At 40.4% G+C, this 22,509-nt stretch overlaps 1 protein-coding gene, 1 long non-coding RNA gene and 2 pseudogenes across 2 annotated transcripts; 3 read left to right on the forward strand and 1 right to left on the reverse strand.

Annotated features, from left to right (window-relative positions):
* The first annotated feature begins 480 nt into the window (after window positions 1-480).
* Window positions 481-3,855, forward strand: LOC137722049 (putative receptor protein kinase ZmPK1; annotated as a pseudogene).
* Window positions 3,856-6,678: 2,823 nt separating this feature from the next.
* Window positions 6,679-13,807, forward strand: LOC137722050 (putative receptor protein kinase ZmPK1; annotated as a pseudogene).
* A 1,515-nt stretch (window positions 13,808-15,322) lies between these two features.
* Window positions 15,323-17,851, forward strand: LOC137722051 (putative receptor protein kinase ZmPK1). Its single transcript, XM_068461047.2, has one exon. It carries the CDS (start codon window positions 15,338-15,340, stop codon window positions 17,780-17,782), a length of 2,445 nt encoding a protein of 814 aa, XP_068317148.2. The 5' UTR covers window positions 15,323-15,337; the 3' UTR covers window positions 17,783-17,851.
* A 1,608-nt stretch (window positions 17,852-19,459) lies between these two features.
* Window positions 19,460-21,888, reverse strand: LOC148697555 (uncharacterized). The gene is made up of 3 exons (XR_015961283.1): window positions 21,786-21,888; window positions 21,186-21,252; window positions 19,460-19,795 (listed from the first exon to the last, which is right to left on the reverse strand). It is a non-coding gene; the product is annotated as an uncharacterized LOC148697555 (long non-coding RNA).
* Window positions 21,889-22,509: the final 621 nt, after the last annotated feature.

The following is a 22,509-nucleotide window of genomic DNA, read 5'->3' on the forward strand; positions in this document are numbered from 1 at the left end:
AAGCGGCACATAATGGCAATGAGTTTGGAAGAAAATGAGAAAAAGATTAGATTGGAAATAAGGGGCAAGAATTGAGAGGCAAAGAGTTCTGAAAATTTTGGGAAGTTTGGAAATTCGAAGGTTTGGAAGTGTTAAGGTATTTGGCCAAGGAGTTTAAGTGAAGATTATATAAGTAAGCAGTTACTTAACGTTGGAACTCATGGGTTAGTGCAAAGGTTTTGGTAAACAACGATTGTCTTAAATGGAGTGAAGGCATGCGGCGGTTGTTCAATCATTATCAACACCTCGATTTGCAGACTCAACAATGATTAAAGGGGGCAATGTTTAGGTTAATATTTGAACATTAAGCTTAAATGAAGGAAAGCCTAATGATGCCAATTAAAAGGGGACTTGCCCGAAGCCCAACATTAAGCCTAGAGGCAAATTGAAGCCTTATCAGCCACGATGCAAGTCACATGCTTACCATTGAAATGACAAGTGATGGAGACTAACCTACTACCAGCCAAAGAACACTTTCCAGTGGCATTACAAGTAAAAATTTGATGACTTACTACCCTTAAAGTGCTTTCGGGCAAGAGCAAAGTTACAGCAGTCAGGCCAAAAATGCCTATAAAAGGAAGAAGAGGCCCCAAAGACAAGGACACTCAACTAATCAAACAAACAACATACAAACTCTGCTCTCAAGCCAGATTTGCATCCAAAAGCTGAAATCAACCTAGATTCAGTCATTTTTAAGCGATAGTTCTTTAGAAAGCTATCTCTTGTCTAGATTAAAAGCTTTGATATCTCCCTCAATGCTGTAGTATCGATTCTCTCGTGTAAACTTGTTTACCGTCCATCCCTTTTTAGCGTATAACCCTTGTAACTTCAAAGAGAAGTGATTGCATGAAGTTCAACCTTGCCAGACAAGGTGAAATCTTGCCTGAAGCTCTTTGTTTGTTTTCTAAATTAGTAGATCTATTACTTAATGCATTCTCCAGTATGTATTCAAGTTATTTCCAATTGTTTTTATATTTAGAAGTCCATTTGCATCTGGATTTGCTTAACTTGATCAATATGTTTTCAATAAATGTGATTTGGATTCAAACGAATGACTTAAGGGGCTCTGGACTCTTTTCATTTGAATATACAAGACCATGAACTAAAAGTCCTTGTTTACAAGGCAAGAAAAAGAACTTAATGTGGACTTAACCCATCCATGACAATCCTTTGATAACAAGAAGTTTGAGTAACTTGGGGCGCAAGTAATCATCTTAAAATATAATTATTTTACATCTGCTATACTGAGATAGTAGTGGCACGCCTAACACTTACTTAGTTTTGATCGTAAGCCTTAAGGCCTACACCTAAGGCCCTACAAAGGCACCTTTCAGAACTAACTTTGTCCTCTTCTTGTAACATATCAACAAGCAAGAGCCCGACTACACATCCAAAAGTGCCAATCCCTTGGGGAGCTATGTTGAGGTCCAAGGAGCCTTCTCCAAAGAAATCTTTGCTCGAACAACTCTTTCGAGAAGTTCCTCACTCTCCGCCAAATATGATTCCGACTTCCTAACTTCCCCAGCTAAATCCTTCACTTGTGGTTTCTATGGTGTAGGCACAAATGCTTACTGGTTTTTTATATGGTTTACAAAATCCAGAGATAGAACTATTGTTTAGACGACCAACAGAGATAGATCAGTCAACCGCCTTGGCTCCAGAATCTACCTCCTTCGAGACAACGCCATGGCCTTGACGGGCGTCGATGGAACATCCGTTTGGGAGACCACTGCGAACTCTAGCAACTCTAGAGTTGAAACGGCCGTGCTTATGAATTCTAGCGACCTTGTCTTGACAGACAAGCAAGGTAAATTTCAATGGCAAAGTTTTGATTTTCCAACTCACATTTTTCTTCCAACCCAGCTTTTTACAAAGAGCAAGAACCTGATATCTACTTTGGGAAAAGGCACTTTTGGGACCGGCTATTTCAGCTTCTTTTTTTGACAATGACAATATTTTGAAGCTCATGTTTGACGATCCTGACACACTGAGCTTGTACTGACCTGATCCTGATCACACCATTTTCGTCATCAGTCAAACAAACTACAACAATAACAGGGTTATTTTGGAGGAATTGGGGAATTTTTTGTCCAGTGATAAACTGCAATTCAGAGATTTTGACGTGGGTTCCAGTGCTAAAAGGTGGTTGACGATGGACTATGATGGAAACCTCAAGCTTTATAGCCTCGAAAACGTGATAGGGTTGTGGTTAGTTACCTAGGAAGTCATGATGGAGCTGTGTAAGGTGCATGGGATTTATAGGAGAAATGAGATTTCTATTAACACGCGGCACCCAAAATGCTCGTGCCCTATTAGTTACGAAGTAGCTGACATAAGTGATTGAAAAGAAGGTTGCAAGCCTATGTTTAATCATTCGTATTTACGGTCCTAGCAAGAGAAATTCATGCAGATTGAGCATGTAGATTTCTACGGTTTTGATCTCAATTATAGCTAACCCATCTCATTTAGAAATTGCACGAATCTCTGCTTGGATGATTTCTAGTGCGAATGATTTAGCTATGGACTAGCATAAGCAAAATGTTGTACAAAAAGTGCTATTTTCAATGGGTACAGGTCTCCAAATTTTTCAAGGAGTATGTACATAAGACTGCCTTTAAGTTTCGAAACATCGCTGCCTGTCAATCTCAAGGCCTCATATACATGCAAGAAGAATTTGATAAAGGTTGTAGTCGGTTCTCCTTCGATGTATGGAAATATTGCAAAAAGGGTAAGATGGGTGTATTTGTATAGCTTTGCTTCTGCAGTTGGTGCACTTGAATTTCTTTTCATAGCTTCGGCTAGCTAGTTACTTTTCCGAAGGCACAGTGCAGTAACTCTGACCGAAGATGGATATCACGTAATTTCAAGTCAATTTAGAAAGTTTCACTATGCTCAGCTCAAGAAAGCAACCAAAAATCTCAATGAAGTTCTTGGTCTCCGGTGCTGTGTACAAGGGCGTTCTGGCGGACGAAAAAGTGGTGGCTGTGAAGAAATTGGCGGATTTATATCAAGGGGAAGGTGTGTTTTGGGCAGAAGTTAGCACACTTGGGAAAATTAATCACATGAACCTAGTGAGAATTTGGGGATTATATTCTGATGATAAGCACAAACTCCTCGTCTTTAAGCACGTCGAAAATGGCTCATTGTACAAGCACTTGTTCCCCCAAAATTTACTGGGATGGCAAAAAAGGTTTAAAGTTGCAATTGGAATAGCAAAGGGTTTAGCCCATCTTCATCATGAGTGTCTAGAATAGGTTATCCATTATGATGTGAAGCCCGAGAACATACTTCTAGGTGGAAATTTCGAGCCAAAGATTGCAGATTTCGGGCTAGCAAAGTTAACCTAGAGAGGCAACAAGAGCTTAGTTTTTTCTCAAATTCATGGAACCAAAAGGTATATGGCTCCCAAGTGGGCTTTGAACCTTCCGATCACTGCAAAAGTGGATGTTTATAGTTTTGGAGTGGTAATTCTAGAGTTAGTAAGGGCATTTGCCTTTTAAGTTGGGTAGTTGAGGACACCGATGATTTAGAGTCGGAGTTGACAAGGTTCGTGAAGGTAGCAAAGCAGAAAATTCAATGTGGGAAAGATTTGTGGATCGAGGATATGATGGATCCAGGCTGAGTGGGCAGTTCAGCAGGATCCAAACAGCAAAGATGGTTGAGATTGGGATTTCTTGTGTGGAGGAAGAGAAGAGGAAAAGACCAACCATGGATTTAGTAGTTAAAATTTTACTAGAATCTGAAGGTGAATTTGTTGTTGCTTCTCGACACGACACAAGTAACAACAATTTAAGCTTTGGAGAGATAAATATGTAAAAAACTGGTTACTTTAGAAGGTCAACTGTAACATCATCTTTTTTAAAAACAAATATATTCATACAATCATATTAGCTTTCACACCTGTATAAGAATTCATGTAAAATTTGAAAACCAATATGTGAAATAAATGAATGATTCAACTTAGTTCAAATATATACCAGATGAGAAAGTATGAAACAGTTGGTCCAATTGTTGGGGATTCAGATGCGTGTAAGGGGACATATAAAATAGCTGAAGAGAAGATAGAGTGAGAGAAATAATGAGGATGATTGTGTGAGAGAGATAGATCATAAGGGCTAAGACGTGGATGAGAGTCGGTTAAGAGTGCGAGAACCCTAATATATAAACTTAGGGATTTAGGAATGTCAAGATTGTTTCTGAGCACGAATGATCCCGCCAAGTTGTTACAAGATAAATATGAATTCTCACAGACAAAAGTTAATGGGAGGGCACGCTAAAAGTGAAGAATATGGGAGGGAGATCATGAGCAATTGGGGAATGTGAATCAACAAAATAGGTTAGGACTAGAAAACAACTGTGTCTCTCGGCCCAAAGCCAGAGATTATTTCTTCCAGTCTGAAGCCAACAACTATCTCTCTCGCCCGTAGGCAGAATAGTGAACACTAGATACGCACAAAACATTGTACATAGTCTTTCCAAATGTAGGTACATATATCTCAAAGACAACTTTATAGCATATAGTCATCCATCATATATACTATAAAGAAGTGTAAAAATATGTTCATAAGCAGTATATAGTCATCCATCACATATACTACAAAGAACATAAGTTCGATAAAATATGGTATTCCAAAATATTCTCAGTAAGCATGATAACCATAAAGTGTAAATCTAATTTACTCATAAAACGTTTCACAAAACGTAATCATTAAATCATGTTTTCATGTATACATTTCTACTATTAAAACATGCATTTTAGAAGAGGTCCACTCACAAATACTTCGTCGCCGAAGAGTCGCGCAAACTAGTGAAGATGGAAACATCACAAATAATTGCCTCTAAGCACATAAAGGGTCCAATTAATAAAACTATACTCAAAAGGTTGAATTTCGGAAAACGGACCAAAAAAAAAAAAAAAAAAAGATTCAGGATGTCGAATTACCCTAAGAAGGGTCTCGGGTAAATTTCAAAAAAGTCAACGGATCTATGTCAAAGGGTCCTGAGTTTGGGGTTTGGGTTAGACTGGGTTGGGCTAATGGGTTAAGGACTTGGGCCCGGTTCTTGGGTTTAGTTTAAACGGGCCGAAGGCCTTGGTGGGTAAAGGCCCACATGTTTGGGGTTTTAGGTTTAGGGGTTTTGGGCTTAGGTTTAAATAGTTTGGGCTTGGCAACTGGGTTGGGCTCGACCCAGTCTCCTTTGTAAGTCGTTGGAGTCCAACGGAAAGGAAAGTTGATTTTTGGTCGGGAAAGCTCCCGACTCTGGCAGAGATCAAATCTCAATTAAAAGTCACCAAAATATACCCAATCGAAGCTTAAAGCACGTAGGTTAAGAATATACCTTTTTTAGGTCCAGTCGTGGTCAAGAAGTGGCCGGAAAATTTCTACAAAACTAGAGTTCCTTGCCGGAAACTGGGGAGCAATTCCCCCAAGTTGGTTTCTATGTAAAAACTACCCAAAGCTTGCAAGTAAGCTCATGATCAAGCTAGAAACTAACAACTAAGAGAAAAAAAAAAAAGGAGTGCAAGTCCTTACCTCGTTGGAAAAGTCTACAGATCGCCGGAGTTCATTGAGGGACAAAACTATAGTGGCCTTTGCCACTGTCGAAGTTTTGTAAGCTTGTCGTTTTCTCCATACTAGCAAAGTTAGAGAGAGACCACAGAGGGAGGTAACCCCTGGGGTCGAGGTGGCGTGGGGCGCTGCTTGGCTCCACCTTTCTCTTACATAAATGAGAGAGAAAGATGAGAGGAAAGATAGTGTTACGGGAGAGGTGAGGGAGAGAGATTGGGACTAGGAGACAAACCCAAACGCAATGGGCCCCCTTGGCACACAAACTAAGATAAAAAAGTAAACCCCAAAACAAAATCCCTAAAACAAATAATTGAGACGGGTTGTTACACTGTGTGTAAGTCTCGCCATCATATTTTTGTTGACTTTTATGAGTCGTTGTGAGTGGTTAGACTTTCATTGTCGAGGGTGTTACGTTAGGAGAAATTTGTCCTTGTGCCCATAACATAAGTAGTACACCATTTGTAATTATATAAAGGGTGGGAAATTTTAATTTATATGTTATTAAATTTTTAACACAAGAATCTCACCACTTGTATGGAGACATGTGATATACCATTCTATGTTCTGGATACATTGAAAAATCTCTCCTAGGTTAGGCCGTTAGACTATGAAAGTCCAAATAAACAACCATATGCAGGGACATAGTTAGGTCCCCGTGGAAAATTGAGATGCCCTCTTCGCTGTACTCTTTGGGCAGTAAAAATCAAGGTCAACCCTTCCACACAACAATTATTCTTTCAAATGCTTTCAATATAATAAATAGTCATATTCAAATTAATCGCTCTTATCAAACAAGACCGTAAGAATCTTCCAATTTCTTTAGGAGGACCAGGACATTGAACTTATATATCGATCTTAGCCACATTAACTGCAAGATGAGCGTAATATATATGGGTCTTTCAGGTGGTTATCGCTTGTCACAAGATCTGATGTGAATCCAAGACTGAAAGTAACTAAGTTGGACTCAGACTATGACTTATGTCCTTGTTCCAATGATTAGTACAAGCTTTGTCACGAAGTTGTAGGTATATTGAATGGAATGGATGCTTCTTATTCACCAAACTTGAGAAAAATGAAGCAACAATTTGTTCCATCTCCAAACTCTCTCTCTTTTCTTACCTTTGCATTCATCACTCTATTCTCCCACTCTTCTTCTGCAACTCTGAAGACCCAAAACAGTCTTTTGAGAGACTCTTCGCTCTCTACCAAACACGATTTTGACTTCCTAACTTCCCCATATGAATCTTTCACTTGTGGTTTCTATGGTGTAGGGACAAATGCTTACTGGTTTTCGATATGGCTTACGAAATCCAGGGACAGAACTCTCGTTTGGACGGCCAACAGACAGACCAGTCAACAACTTCGGCTCCAGAATCTCCCTCAACTGAGACGGCGCCATGGTCTTGACGGACGTCGATGGAACAACCGTCTTGGGGACCACCACGAACTTCAACAGCTCCGGCGCTGACATGGCATTACTTTTGGATCCGACAACCTTGTATTGAGAGACAAGCAAGGTAAAGTTTTGTGGCAGAGTTTTGATTTTCCAACTCACTCTTCTTCCAAACCAACGATTTACAAAGAGCAAGAAGCTGACATCTACTTTGGGAAGAAGGCACTTTTGGGACCGCCAGACCGGCTATTTCAACTTCTCTTTCGATAATGACAATGTGTTGAAGCTCATATTCGACGGCCCGAACACTTCGAGCTTATACTGGCCTGATCCTGATTACTCCGTTTTCTGCAACGATCTACCAAACTACAACAGCAGTAGGGTTGCTGTTTTGGATGAGTTGGGGAATCTTTTCTCCAATGATAAACTGCAATTCAGAGCTTCCGACGCGGGTTCAAGTGCAGAGAGGCGGTTGACGATGCTCGTGCCCTTCTGGTTACAAAGTAGCTGACATAAGTGACTGGAAAAAGGGTTGCAAGCCTATGTTTAATTGCTCGAATTTGTGGTCCCAGCAAGTAAAATTCGTGCAGATTGAGCCAGTAGATTTCTACGGTTTTGATCTCAATTATGCCGAACCCATCTCGTCTGAAAATTGCAGGAATCTCTGCGTGGATGATTTTCGGTGCGAAGCATTTAGTTATCGGAAAACAGGAGAAAGGAAATGTTTTACAAAGATTGCTCTTTTTCAATGGGTACAAGTCTCCAAATTTTCCGGGGAGTTATATATATAAGACTGCCTCTGAGTGTGGAAACATCGTTGCCTGTCAATCTCAAGGCCTCAAATACATGCAGGAGGATGTAATAATGATTGTTGTGGATTCTCCTTCAATGTATAGAAGTACAGCCAAAAGGGTAAGATGGGTGTATTTGTATAGATTTGCTTTTGCAGTTGGTGCACTTGACGTTCTTTTCATAGCTTCGGCCTACTGGCTACTTTTCCAAAGGCACAATGCAGCAGCTCCGATAGAAGATGGATATCACGTAATTTCAAGTCATTTCAGAAAGTTTTGCTACACTGAGCTCAAGAAAGCAACCAAAAACTTCAAGGAAGAGCTTGGAAGAGGGGGCTCCGGTGCTGTGTGCAAGGGCGTTCTGGTGGACGAAAGTGTTGGTATTCAAAGGAGTTTGCTAACTCAATACCAAAATATTTGGGTCATAAGTTTACAAACTCTATCACACCTCTCACTTTGCACTCTCAATAAAATTGGACAAGGAAGAAATAGAGAAAGGAGGGAAGCAACAAGCTTTGGCAAAACACTTGGACTTTGATATATAAAAAGAAGGTTTACAAACTGATGGAATAAGAAAGCTTACAAGCTTCTTCACAATTGGAAGTGGGATTCGGATGGGATAATTCTAAAGCCTAGCAAGGAGGCTTATTTATACAAGCAGAAAATGAATAAACAATAAGACAACACATGCAAACAGATCATGTGAACTTTGGACAGCTTGCATACAGCAGCTCACATCTCTGCTGTCTTTCAACACACTTTCAGCTAGCACATAGAGGAAACTTTAGTCTTTGTAGTTGCAGCATGTGTGGATACAACCTATAAAGAAACTAGCAGCAACCTTTTACAGCCTGTTTTTATTTGAATTTCCAACACGCCCCCTCAAATCAAAACGCCTTCATGCCTAGCATTTCACGTAATAACCGGAATGATTCAACTGGTAGTGGCTTAGTGAAGATGTCAGCCACTTGTTCCTTTGTGTGATAATAGACAAGCTCAATTGTCTTTTGCTTCACATGGTCCCTTAGAAAATGGAACCTGGTATCAATGTGCTTGCTCCTTCCATGTTTAACAGGATTCTTTGCAAGTTTGATTGCAGACACGTTATCCACATGAATCACAGTCGATTCCACTTGTGGATGACACACTGACTTTAACAGATTTCTTAACCAAATTGCCTCACACACGGTTGAGGCTACAGCAACGTACTCGGCTTCACACGATGACAAAGCAACAATTGATTGCTTCTTTGAAGTCCATGAGAAAGCCGTTGATCCTAGAAAAAACATATAGCCAGTTGTGCTTTTCCTTTCATCTTAGTCACCTCCCCAATCACTATCTGAATAACCAAATAATTTTGCATCTTCACCAAAATTATAAAATAGACCATAGTTTAGAGTACCTCTTATGTACCTCAAAATTCTCTTGGCGGCCAGCCAATGAGACTCCCTTGGTGTTTCCATGTATCGACTCACGAGTCCAACACCATAAACTATATCAGGTCTTGTGATTGTAAGGTACCTTAGGCTTCCAACCAAGCTTTTGTACACGGTTGAGTTTACAAACTCACCTTCTCCTTCCTTAGACAGTTTCAATCCAGTTGCAACTAGAGTGTTGACAATATTGCACTTGTCCATATTGAATTTCTCCAATATATCTCTCATGTACTTTTGTTGAGAAATGTAGATACCATCACTTCCTTGCTTCACTTCTATGCCAAGAAAGTATGACATTAATCCATTGTCAGTCATCTCGAATTCACTGAACATGGATTGCTTGAACTCACAGAACATTGCTTCATTGTTTCCTGTAAACAACAAGTCATCTACATAGAGACAAATAATTAAGAACTCCCATTTTGCACCATTCTTCATGTAAACTAAATGCTCGTATGGACATTTCTGATATCCATTTTGGTGAAGGTAGTTGTCAATCCTTGAGTTCCAAGCTCGTGGTGCTTGCTTGAGGCCATACAAAGCCTTCTTCAAACGATACACCTTATCTTCTTTTCTCTGTACTTGGAAGCCTTCTGGTTGTTCCACGTACACTTCTTCCTCAAGAACTCCATTAAGGAAGGCTGACTTGACATCTAGTTGATAAATTTTCCATTTATGATGAGCGGCAAGAGAGATTAGCAATCTTACCGTGTCAAGTCTTGCAACTGGAGCATAGACTTCACTCCATACTTCTATTTGTAGCCCTTTGCTACAAGCCTTGATTTATATCGATCCACACTCCCATCTGCAGTGCGTTTGATCTTGTAAACCCACTTGACACCAATAGCCTTCTGATTTGGTGGGAGCTTTGTTAACTCCCAAGTGTCATTGTTCTCGATGGCATGGATCTCTTCTTCCATGGTTTTCTTCCAACGATCTTCTTCCACAGCTTCATTGAATAAGAGAGGCTCGTGGTCTGCATACAAGCAGAAAAAGTTGGTTTTTTCTTTTTCTTCTTGTCCATATATCTCGGTGAGACTTCTTAGCCTTACTGGAGTTGAGGAGCTGCTTTCTTCACTAGATGTCGGACCACTCCTTGCAGTTATGTGCAATGGAGTTGTTGTGGTTGTTTGAGCAAGTTGTTGCTCAACAGGTGGTACAACTTCTGGTTCTTCAAAATCAATGGAAACGATCTTCTCTTTACTGACTTCTTTGTTGTTCCACTTGCATGCCTCTTCCTCACTGAAGATGACATCTCTACTAACCACTAATTTGCCAGTTAGTGGGTTGTAGAGCTTGTATGCCTTGGACTCTTCACTATAGCCCACAAACACACACTTCTCACCTCTATCATCAAGTTTCCTCCTCTTGGCTTCTGGAACTTGAGCATATGCAACACACCCAAAAATTCTTAGGTGTGTAACATTCGGCTTGTATCCACTCCAAGCCTCTTGTGGTGTCATCCTCTTGACACTCTTTGTTGGACATCGATTCAACAAATAAATCGAACAAGCTACAGCTTCTGCCCATAACTCTTTTGGAAAATTCTTCTCCTTAAGCATGGACCTTGTCATGTCAAGGATAGTTCGATTCTTTCTTTCGGCTATCCCATTTTGCTGTGGGGTATAGGCAGCAGTAAGTTGATGCCTAATTCCTTGCTCCTTGCAGTATGCTTGGAAAACATTGGAGGTGTACTCTCCACCTCTATCTGATCTCACAGCCACAAGCTTGTGGTTACTTTCAGCCTCTGTGAGTGCCTTGAACTCCTTGAAAATTTTTAGGGTAGCTGACTTCTCCTTGAGAAAATAGACCCAAGTCTTTTTACTGAAATCATCAATGAAGGTAATAAAATACCTATTACCTCCATAAGACATGAGATCCAATGGACCACATATATCTGTGTGCACCAACTGCAGTGGTGCCTTTGCTCTCCATGTATCACCAACAGGGAACGATAGTCGTGCTTGCTTGCCAAGCACACAACCTTCACATACTTGGCGTGTGGCTTCAAGTTGGGGTAGACCACGAACCATTCCTCCACTTGACAGCAACTTTAGGCCATTGAAATGAAGATGGCCAAATCGAAGATGCCATTTCCATGACTCATCTTCCATTACACCGATGTTGCAGCTTCCAATCTTTGTGTTCAAATTCAACGGAAACATCCGGTTCTTTGACATTCGAACACGTGCAATAAGCTTTCTCCTTACATTCTTGAGAGTGAGAAGCATGTTCTCATATGTATAATGTACCCTTTCTGGAACAGTTGACCAATGCTTAGAATGTTGCTCTTCATACCTGGTATGTAGTAGGTATCGGAGATGTATTATTCTTTACCATCCTTCTGGATGATCTTGATCTTCCCTTTGCCTTCAACTGGCAACTTTGAGGAGTCACCAAGACTTACAGATCCATAGGCCCCATCTTTGAGTTCGGCAAAAAACTCCTTCTTTCCACACATGTGATTGCTTGCACCAGAGTCCAAATACCAAACATCTTGTTGGCTACTGGAATCATGGTGTGCTAGCAAGACTGTAAGTTCTTCATCAGTATTTCCACTTGATTCTGCCATGTTGACATGCTCACCATTTTTATATGAACATTCATTGGCATAATGTCCATATTGCTTACAGTTGTGACACTGGATATGCGGCTTTCCTCGAGTAGATCTCCACTCCTGAGACTGACCTCGATTTTGTGCATAGCCTCGACCTCTTCCTCGAGCTCGTCCTCGGCTACAATTAGATGAACTCCCACGACGTGAGTTCCACTGCCCACGACCTCCATTTGGTTTGTCAATATTCAACTTTGACTCCAAAGCTTGCTCTAGCGTTGTGGGGTTTGCATTCTTCTGAATGCGTTGCTCGTGAACTAGCAGGGATCCTAGTAGCTCCTCTGCGCTCATCACCTCCAAATCCTTGGATTCCTCAATGGCAGTCACCACATGCTCAAACTTAGATGTGAATGACCGGAGTATCTTCTCCACAACTCGTACTTCATCGAGTCTCTCGCCATTTCTCCTCATCTGATTTACTATCACAATGAGCCTTGAGTGATAGTCGGAGATGCACTCCCCTTCATTCATATGAGCAGTTTCAAAATCTGCTCGAAGTGACTGTAACCTCACTTTCTTGACTCGATCCACTCCTTTGTAGATTGTACTGAGTGTATCCCATACTTGCTTGCTCGTTGTTGCTTATGCAACCTTCTCGAACGTTGAATCTTCCAAACCCTGGTATAGAAGATACAGCGCCTTTTGGTCCTTCTTTCGTAAGTCCTTGAGAGTGTTCCTTTGATCCGCAGTATATACGGCTTCTTGCTCGGCAGTGGGTACAACATACCCACTACTGACAACTTCCCATAGCTTCTGTGATCCAAACAATGCTTTGAATTGGATGCACCATCTTTCATAATTTTCTTTCTTCAATGTGGGAACTTGGAGTTGCACTAAGTTGGACGCCATAACTGCTGCACCTGCCAGAATGGTATTCTGGCTCTGATACCAATTGTTGGTATTCAAAGGAGTTTGCTAATTCAATACCAAAATATTTGGGTGATAAGTTTACAAACTCTATCACACCTCTCACTTTGCACTCTCAATAAAATTGGACAAGGAAGAAATAGAGAAAGGAGGGAAGCAACAAGTTTTGGCAAAACACTTGGACTTTGATATATAAAAAGAAGGTTTACAAATTGATGGAATAAGAAAGCTTACAAGCTTCTTCACAATTGGAAGTGGGATTCGGATGGGATAATTCTAAAGCCTAGCAAGGATGTTTATTTATACAAGCAGAAAATGAATAAACAATAAGACAACACATGCAAACAGATCATGTGAACTTTGGACAGCTTGCACACAGCAGCTCACATCTCTGCTGTCTTTCAACACACTTTCAGCTAGCACATGGAGGAAACTTTAGTCTTTGTAGTTGCAGCATGTGTGGATACAACCTGTAAAGAAACTAGCAGCAACCTTTTACAGCCTGTTTTTATTTGAATTTCCAACAGAAATAGTGGTGGCCAAGAAGAAACTGGCGGACATATATCAAGGGTAAGGTGTGTTTTGGGCAGAAGTTAGCACAATCAAGAAATTAATCACATGAGCCTAGTGAAAATTTGAGGATTCTATTCTGAAGATAAGCACAAACTCCTAGTCTTTGAGCACGTCGAAAATGGCTCATTGGACAAGCACCTGTTACCCCCAAATTTCCTTGGATGGCAAGAAAGGTTTAAAGTTGCAATTGGAATAGCAAAGGGTTTAGCCTATCTTCATCATGAGTGTCTAGAATGGGTTATCCATTGTGATGTGAAGCCCGAAAACATACTCCTAGACAGAAATTTTGAGCCAAAGATTGCAGATTTCGGGCTAGCAAAGTTAACCCAGAGAGGCAACCTGAACTCGATGATTTCTCAAATTCGAGGAACAAAAGGGTGTATGGCTCCCGAGTGGGCTCTGAACCTTCCGATTACTGGATCACTGCAAAAGTGGATGTTTATAGTTATGGAATGGTAACTCTGACCGGTATAGGCTTCGAACTTACATTGGTATACTTAATAAAGGCAAGGTTACTCTTTTATTGAAGGATGTGGGAAGTTAGTGGAACTTGTTTAGTTCATTAAGTAACATGTATTTGTTTCATTTTTGTCATTTAAAGAATGATGAAAATGTGCATATTCGATTACCACTTTGTGTTCTATTTGCTTAGAATACTACCAGAATAACGTCAGGTGCGGGTAGGTCTCACCATCGTATTTTTGTTGACTTCAATGAGTTGTGAGTAGTTGGACTTCCATTTGGAAGGTGATGGGCAGAAAAACAAAAGGATCTTTTTCTTGTCGTTAGAAAGGCTCTGATACCATATAAAGAACACTGGTTTTCAGCTGAATTTGCATACCCATATATGGGTTGCTTGTATATCAATGTACAGATTACAAAAGCGTTTTGAAGAACCCTATTTACACGCACAGTTTGAATTTCAAATAATACAAAGTTATCAGACTTAGCCAAGAAACATTCAAAAGAAACCTAGACCTAACAGACTCGTCCTTGGATAGCAGTTGAATTTAAGAATATCCAACTAAAGAGTTTGAACTAGCGTTGGATTTGATAAGTCTTACTTGTTCTAACACGTTACACTGACTAGGTCTAACACGTTACACTAACTTGGTCTAACACGTTAGACTACTAAAATCCATCTAAACGGAATTGGATCCGCTCCAGACCTTAGTGTCCAGAGCCTAAGGATCAATCCATCCAGGCCGTTGATTGATGTGTAAAAGAAATCAAGATTGTTGATTTGTGTGTGGTGGGCCAGAGAAATGAATTAATAGAGACCGCTAAATTCAATTTATACGGCCCATATAAGTTGATCCTTAGGCTCCGGGCACTAAGGTTCGGAATGGATCCAATTCCCACCTAAACTACCATTTGTGGGGACAGAGTTAGGTCTTAGGCTATGGAAATCAACCTAAACCACCATTTGCGGTACATAGTTAGGTCCTTGTGGAAAATTGAGGGAAAGTCTTTGGGCAGTAAAATTCAAGGTCAACCCTCTAACACAATAATTACCCTTTCAAATGATTTCAATACAATGAATATTATTATTTTTCACTTATAAGTAAGAGATTTTAGGTTCAATTCTCAAATTTGAACTACATTATTACTAGCCATACTCCATTGCCACTTTGTCGGGGGTAGTCAGGACTAGTCTTGCTCCACAACCCTGTTGGTTGATAAAACTTATCTCGCTTTCTTATCCTATTAATGTAGATTGTATCATTTGCTAAAATAAATATAAAATATATATATATATATATATATAGTAAATAGTCTTAGTCAAACTAATCCTTCTTATGAAATGAAGTCTTACGAATCTTTGAAGTGCTTATCGCACTCAAACTACGACTTTTGTCCTTGTTCCGATGAATACTACTAGTTTTATATTATATTTTGGATTAAGTCATGCTTTGTCAGGAGGAATACTACTAGTTTTATATTATATTTTGGATTAGGTCATGCTTTGTCAGGAGGTCGTAGGTATTGGTTATATATATATTGAATGGAAAGGATGCCCATGTTATTTCTTTCCTTATTCACCAAACTTGAGAAAAATGAAGCACCAACTTGTTCCATCTCCAAATGTTCTCTCTTTTCTTATCTTTGCATTCATCTCTTTACTCTCCCACTCTTATTCTGCAACTCCGAAAACCCGAAGCAGTCTTTCCAGAGGTTCTTCGCTCTCCGCCAAACACGATTCCAACTTCCTAACTTCCCCAGATGAATCCTTCACTTGTGGTTTCTATGGTGTAGGCACAAATGCTTACTGGCTTTCTATATGGTTTACGAAATCCATAGACAGAACTGTTGTTTGGACGGCCAACAGAGACAGACCAGTCAACCGCCTCGGCTCCAGAATCTCCCTCCGAGACGGCGCCATGGTCTTGACGGACGTCGATGGAACATCCGTCTGGGAGACCACCTCGAACTCCAGAAGCTTTAGAGCTGAAACGGCGGTGCTTTTGGATTCCGGCAACCTTGTATTGAGAGACAAGCAAGGTAAAGTTCTGTGGCAGAGTTTTGATTTTCCAACTCACACTCTTCTTCCAAACCAACCCTTTACAAAGAACAAGAAGCTGATATCTTCTTTGGGAAAAGGCAATTTTGGGACCGGCTATTTCAGCTTCTCTTTCGACAAGGACAATGTTTTGAAGCTCATGTTCGACGGCCCTGACACTTCGAGTTTGTACTGGCCTGATCCGGATTACGACGTTTTCGCTAGCGGTCGAACAAACTACAACAGCAGCAGGGTTGCTGTTTTGGATGACTTGGGGAAGTTTTTGTCCAGTGATGAACTGCAATTCACAGCTTCCGACGCAGGTTCAAGTGCGAAAAGGCGGTTGACGATGGATTATGATGGAAACCTCAGGCTTTATAGCCTAGAAAGCGCGACAGGGTTGTGGGTGGTCACCTGGGAAGCCGTGACGGAGCTGTGTAAGGTGCATGGGATCTGTGGGAGAAATGGGATTTGTATTAACACGCCGCAGCCAAAATGCTCGTGCCCTCCTGGCTACGAAGTAGCTGACAAGAGTGACTGGAAAAAGGGTTGCAAGCCTATGTTTACTCGTTGGTATTTGTGGTCCCAGCAAGTGAAATTCGTGCAGATTGAGCACGTAAATTTCTACGGTTTTGATCTCAATTATGTCGAAACCATCTCATTCAAAAATTGCACGAATCTCTGCTTGGATGATTTCCGGTGCGAAGCATTTAGTTATAGTATAACAGAAGCGAAATGTTATACAAAGAGTGCTCTTTTCAATGGGTACAGGTCTCAATATCTTCCGGGGAGTATGTACATAAGACTGCCTCTGAGTGTTGAAACATCGCTACCTGTCAATCTTAAGGCCTTGGATACATGCAAGAAGAATTCAATCTCGATGTACAGAAATACTGCGAAAAGGGTAAGATGGGTGTATTTTTATAGCTTTGCTTTTGCGGTTGGTGCACTTGAAGTTCTTTTCATTGCTTCGGCCAGCTGGCTACTTTTCCAAAGGCACTGTGCAGCAGCTCCAACAGAAGATGGATATCATGTAATTTCGAGTCAGTTTAGAAAGTTTCGCTACGCTGAGCTCAAGAATGCAACCAAAAATTTCAATGAAGAGCTTGGAAGAGGGGTCTCCGGTGCTGTGTACAAGGGCATTCTGGCGGACAAAAGAGTGGTGGCTGTGAAGAAACTGGCGGATTTATATCAAGGGGAAGGTGTGTTTTGGGCAGAAGTTAGCACAATTGGGAAAATTAATCACATGAACTTAGTGAGAATTTGGGGATTCTGTTCTGAAGACAAGCACAAACTCCTCGTCTCTGAGCACGTCGAAAATGGCTCATTGGACAAGCACTTGTTCCCCCCAAATTTCCTTGGATGGAAAGAAAGGTTTAAGGTTGCAATTGGAATAGCAAAGGGTTTAGCCTATCTTCATCATGAGTGTCTAGAATGGGTTATCCATTGTGATGTGAAGCCTGAGAACATACTCCTAGATGGAAATTTCGAGCCAAAGATTGCAGATTTCGGGCTAGCAAAGTTAACCCAGAGAGGCAAATTGAGCTCAGTTTTTTCTCAAATTCGTGGAACGAAGGGGTATATGGCTCCCGAGTGGGCTCTGAACCTTCCGATCACTGCAAAAGTGGATGTTTATAGTTTTGGAGTGGTAATTCTAGAGTTAGTGAAGGGCATTCGCCTTTCAAGTTGGGTTGTTGAGGACACGGATGATCTAGAGTCGGAGTTGACAAGGTTCGTGAGTGTAGCGAAGCGGAAAATTCAACGAGGGAATGATCTGTGGATCGAGGATATGATGGATCCAAGGCTGAGTGGGCAATTCAACAGGATCCAAGCGGCAAAGATGGTTGAGATTGGGATTTCCTGTGTGGAGGAAGAGAAAAGCAAAAGACCAACCATGGATTCAGTAGTTAAAATTTTACTAGAATATGAAGGTGAATCTGCTGTTGCTTCTCCACACGACACAAGTAACAGCAATTTAAGCTTTAGAGAAATAAATATATAAAAAACAGCTTACTCTAACAGTTCAACTGTAACAGCATCTTTTGTAAAAACAAATATATACATAGAATGATATTAGCTTCCACACCTGTATAAGAATTCATGTAAAATTTGAAAACCAATATGTGAAATAAATGAATGATTCAACTTAGTTAAAATACATACCAGATGAGAGAGTATGAAACAGTTGGTCCAATTGTTGGGGATTATGTTGCGTGCACGGGGACATATGAGATAACTAAAGACATGATAGAGTGAGAAAAAGAAGGGATATGCTCGTGAGAGCGAGAGAGATGATAGAGGCCGAGAGGTGGATGAGAGTCAATTACGAGTCCGAGAACCCTAATATTTAAACTAAGGGATTTAGGAACGTCAAGATTGTTTCTGACCGGGAAAGATCCCGCCAAGTTGTTACAAGATAAATACAAATTCTTACTGACAAAAGTTAATGGGAGGGAGATCAAGAGCAACAAAATAGGTTAGGACTAAAAAATATGCCTACGCGTTGTTGCGGGAGCCAACTGTCTCAGGCATAATCGGATGCATAAAACACATTCAAGTTCAATAAATTCAACACAATCATGAACAAACAGGGACACATGAGTGAATGAGGTCGATAAGATAAGCAGCTTGGTTTTTATATACATTCAACTTAGCTGACATACAAAGGCATTGTACAATCAGTGGGAAGAAACTGAACGTCCTTGATCACAAAGACATGGTTGCCAAAAAGTTTTGTTTCCATAAGAAACAGAAGCAACATGCAATTCACTCATTTTTGCCCATGGAGTTAAGATGGCAAAATATTTGTCCTGCTGTGCAAGCAGTTAATAAAAAAAACATAAAATGTTTAGTACTTGTTCAAGCAGCTAATTTTCCACAAATGTTCAAAGGCAAAAATAAGCAAAAGGTCTGACCTGCAGTTTACACATATTTTGCTTCTGCATTTAAGATGGCAAAATATACGCCCTACAAGCTAGGCACTTGTTTTAGCAGCTAACAAAATATAGAAAAAGCATTGTTTGAGCAGGTAAGTCGTCAAGCACAGATGTTCAAACCAAAAAAACATGCAGCACACCCTACAACATTTGATCATGGAGACTATGGTTGTTCACTTTTTCTAAGATCGGACATCTTCCACACTATAGCATAAAACATAAATAATAATGTAACAAAGGCTGCCATCATGGATGCTATGCAGGCATGCATGCGAAAAATAAATCGTAATTTACCTATCTTTGTTTTTTTTTCCCCAAGTTTTTGTCATGAGGGCGGCAATCAGAACTCTATCGATGGGTTCGATTTTGGGGACAACTAGATTGTGGAATTCTCCAGCAATTCTGACAGAATTGGTTGTGCCTATTTGCTCGTTGCGAGGTTTTATGCTGTGAATGAAGGCAATCGATAAGGTTAGAGATAAATGTGATAGTCATGGAAAATAGTGCGAAAGAGCGGTGCAAAAAGATTGGTCAACGATTTTTGATGACCAGGCAAACATATACCCAAGAGAAGGAAGTATAGTTAATAAGATTTACACGAGAGCATTTATCGGAAGGAAAAGTTAGCGTGTCAGATTTGCCTGCTTCATCAGGGAATAATGCTCTCTTGGAAGTCTTGGCTGCTGCAATTGATCGGGGTTGTTGATCCAGTGGTTAGGAAGGCGTCATTGGGACAAGAGTAACTTGACTGATAATTTGTTTTCCTAAGGTGGGAGCCGGCGTTTGTGATTTGATTGAGGTGATTGCTGGGTTGGAGAGAACATGGTCTTGAAGCAGTCCATGAATGATGAAATCTATCTTCCCGAAGTCGCTGTTTTGATGTCCAAAAGAGAGTTAAAAATGCTTTTGACTTGCCGACCAAATTTTTAAGAATTAGTGACACCATGAAAAGATCCTCATATCCTTCTTTTATCACTAAAGTATGGCAAGAAACACGAAGTGTCTTTTCGGCATGCCTTCCTATCATGAAGAAGTTGTGCTGATTTGTGTTATCTTCCACATTAAGATTCATTTTGAACCTGTGCAAGAGGAAGATATTCTTGTGTTAGACAACCATCACTGCAAAAACCAATCTAGAAAATGCATTACAACCACTGTAATGCAGGGTATGCACGAATAACATCGATAGAAAGACACACAAATAATTTAGATTCAAACCACTCTACATCAATAGACTGTGCATGTGGAAATTTTCAGGTCGACGGGCCGAGGGCCCACTCCAACAACATCGATACTGTCCCCACTTAACCACCTGCACAATCCTCAAGTGTGGGGTTTTATCACAAAAGGCCTCGGTGTTAATTAGAGAGGGGTATTTCTATTTAAAGCATTCTTCTCTTCTCCCTCTGTCCGATGTGGGACTGGGGGTTCCAACACTCCCCCACACGTGAGACCCCACTTATGGGTCACACGTGAATTTCCACACATCGGCAACCACGTGGAGCCATGTCGAGACTCACCCAATCACGCGGGGCCAATGGGGACCCACCCAAACACGTGGCATCTTTGGCCTACGTGGACAATCACGCGGGGCCAATGGGGACTCACCCAATCACATGGCAGTACGGGCCCGTCCCCTGGCTCTGATACCAAGTGGAAATTTTCAGGTCGACGGGCCGAGGGCCCACTCCAACAACACCGATATTGTCCCCACTTAACCACCTGCACAATCCTCAGGTGTGGGGTTTTATCACAAAAAGCCTCGGTGTTAATTAGAGAGGGGTATTTCTATTTAAAGCACTCTTCTCTTCTCCCTCTGTCCGATGTGGGACTGGGGGTTCCAACAGTGCAAAATAAAAGTGTTTATTTGAAAGTTTGAGTTAACAAAATCTGCAATAACAAAGTACACAGTCTTTGTCCCCCAGTTTTATAAAACAAAAGCAGAAATGGAAACGATACTTCCCAAACTCTGCAAGGTGAACTCTACACTCCCAAGGGTCAAACAGCAGCCAAGGTATAAGGGGGATGGAGACCACCCCAAAGTTATATGTATGCATGCATTGAGATTACAAATCAAAGATCAACTCAGGCATGAGAGTGATTGCAAAAGTATATGCTGGCTGAATAAACATCTACGTCTGTGTGTATACATCAAAATGAATGGAAGATGTATCAGATTGAACCATCAAGTATAAAGATATACCAAAAGACATCGTTCGGCATAGCAAAATTAACAATTCATAAACATAAAAATGGTAGTTTCATAACACATGCAAAGTTTTTCTATAAAGTTCAAACACATACATAACGGTAGCTTTGTCACTCGTTCAACCTTGTTGTTGCATAAAATATCATAGGCATAAAAACATTATCATGTATGAATTTCATAACCATTTAAATAAAAAAATAAAAAAAAGTCAGCAACTTAATATAACTACCAGATGAAAAATAGATGCAAAAGAACATTACCATGGTTCGGGTAACTTGTTCATCAAACCATGTTCGTTGCACGTAAACGATCCAGATGTCTTCTTGGCTGCTTCTTGGTTTTCAAATGATCAATCACATTTAACCATCACTTCGCAAATATGGAGTATAAACGAATAGATAAACAAACCAAGAAGCAGCCAAGCAAGATGCACCACAATTTTTATTTTTTATTTTTATTTTTTAAAAAGAGATAATTTTTGTTAACAGGTCGATGATGAAAGAGTAACCATGTGCAATGCAAGATCAGGTAAAAGCAATTCATCTATCGTTTTTGACTCAGAATTAGCACTGATGGCACACCCCATATACATGTTAGCTAAAGTGGGCAACATCCGAACAAGTGATCTCAGATACTTAAACCTATTTTGCGCATGTTTAGGGTGAGAAATATAAATGCAAAAGTTATTAAAGAAGGGTCGTCTATTTACTTTAGTCTGTATTCAGAGAGTTGTGGAATGTCCGGATCGAAAAAAAAAAACAGTTGATCCCACACTTCTGAGAACAAGCTTTCTTATTGATAAAAGATAATAGTCAATAAACTCAAACTTTAAGCAGCTAAATAAAGTATGTTAGTATGACCTTGGTATTGCTTTACTTTGAGGCTTGTCAAAGTAACAAACACGGTTTGCAGCAACGATTGTACTCCATTGTCCTCAAAACTCATTGCAGTCTCTCCCCATAAGTGATACTTGTTGAGAATCAATGTCAATTGTAGGTGAAGTAGGTGGATGTTGTAGGTGACGTAAGTGTGTGAGGTTGGTGAAGTAAGTGTGTGAGGTTGGTGAAGTAAGTGGAGGTTGTAGGTGAAGTAGGTGGATGTTGTAGCTTTCATTTGGTTTGCTATAAATACCCAAGTCCTCAAGTATTGTATATCATCCAAGGAGAAACAAAGCCTAGAGCTAAATAAGAAAAACTTTGCTAATTAGTTTGTTTTGTGAGCTTTCTTTAAGAGTGTGCTCTATTTTCTTCTTCTTGGGATCATTAGAGTTATCTTGGATACTCTTCTTATTCAACTATTGGTATCAGAGCCAAGTCGGTCAGGGATCGTTCTTGGTATAGCATTGGTTGTAAAGTCTCTTGAAATTCCGAGTATGCTCTGTGGTTGCAGTTTTGACTGATCTTCCACATCAGAAAAGATTTCTTGAGATTATTGTTGGGGTTATCACAAACCTTGAGAGGGAGCTTCTTTGTGTCGAGAGTAGTGTATTACTCTGCACGGTAGTCACTCAAGCTTGTTCGGTGTAGTCAAAGTCTTGCCGATACGATGGGTGATCTTCAAGTTGTTGGAGGAATCAAGAAGCTC

The sequence above is a fragment of the Pyrus communis genome, chromosome 4 (assembly GCF_041283825.1).
Source record: "Pyrus communis isolate YQ-2024b chromosome 4, ASM4128382v1, whole genome shotgun sequence".
NCBI lineage: Eukaryota > Viridiplantae > Streptophyta > Magnoliopsida > Rosales > Rosaceae > Pyrus > Pyrus communis.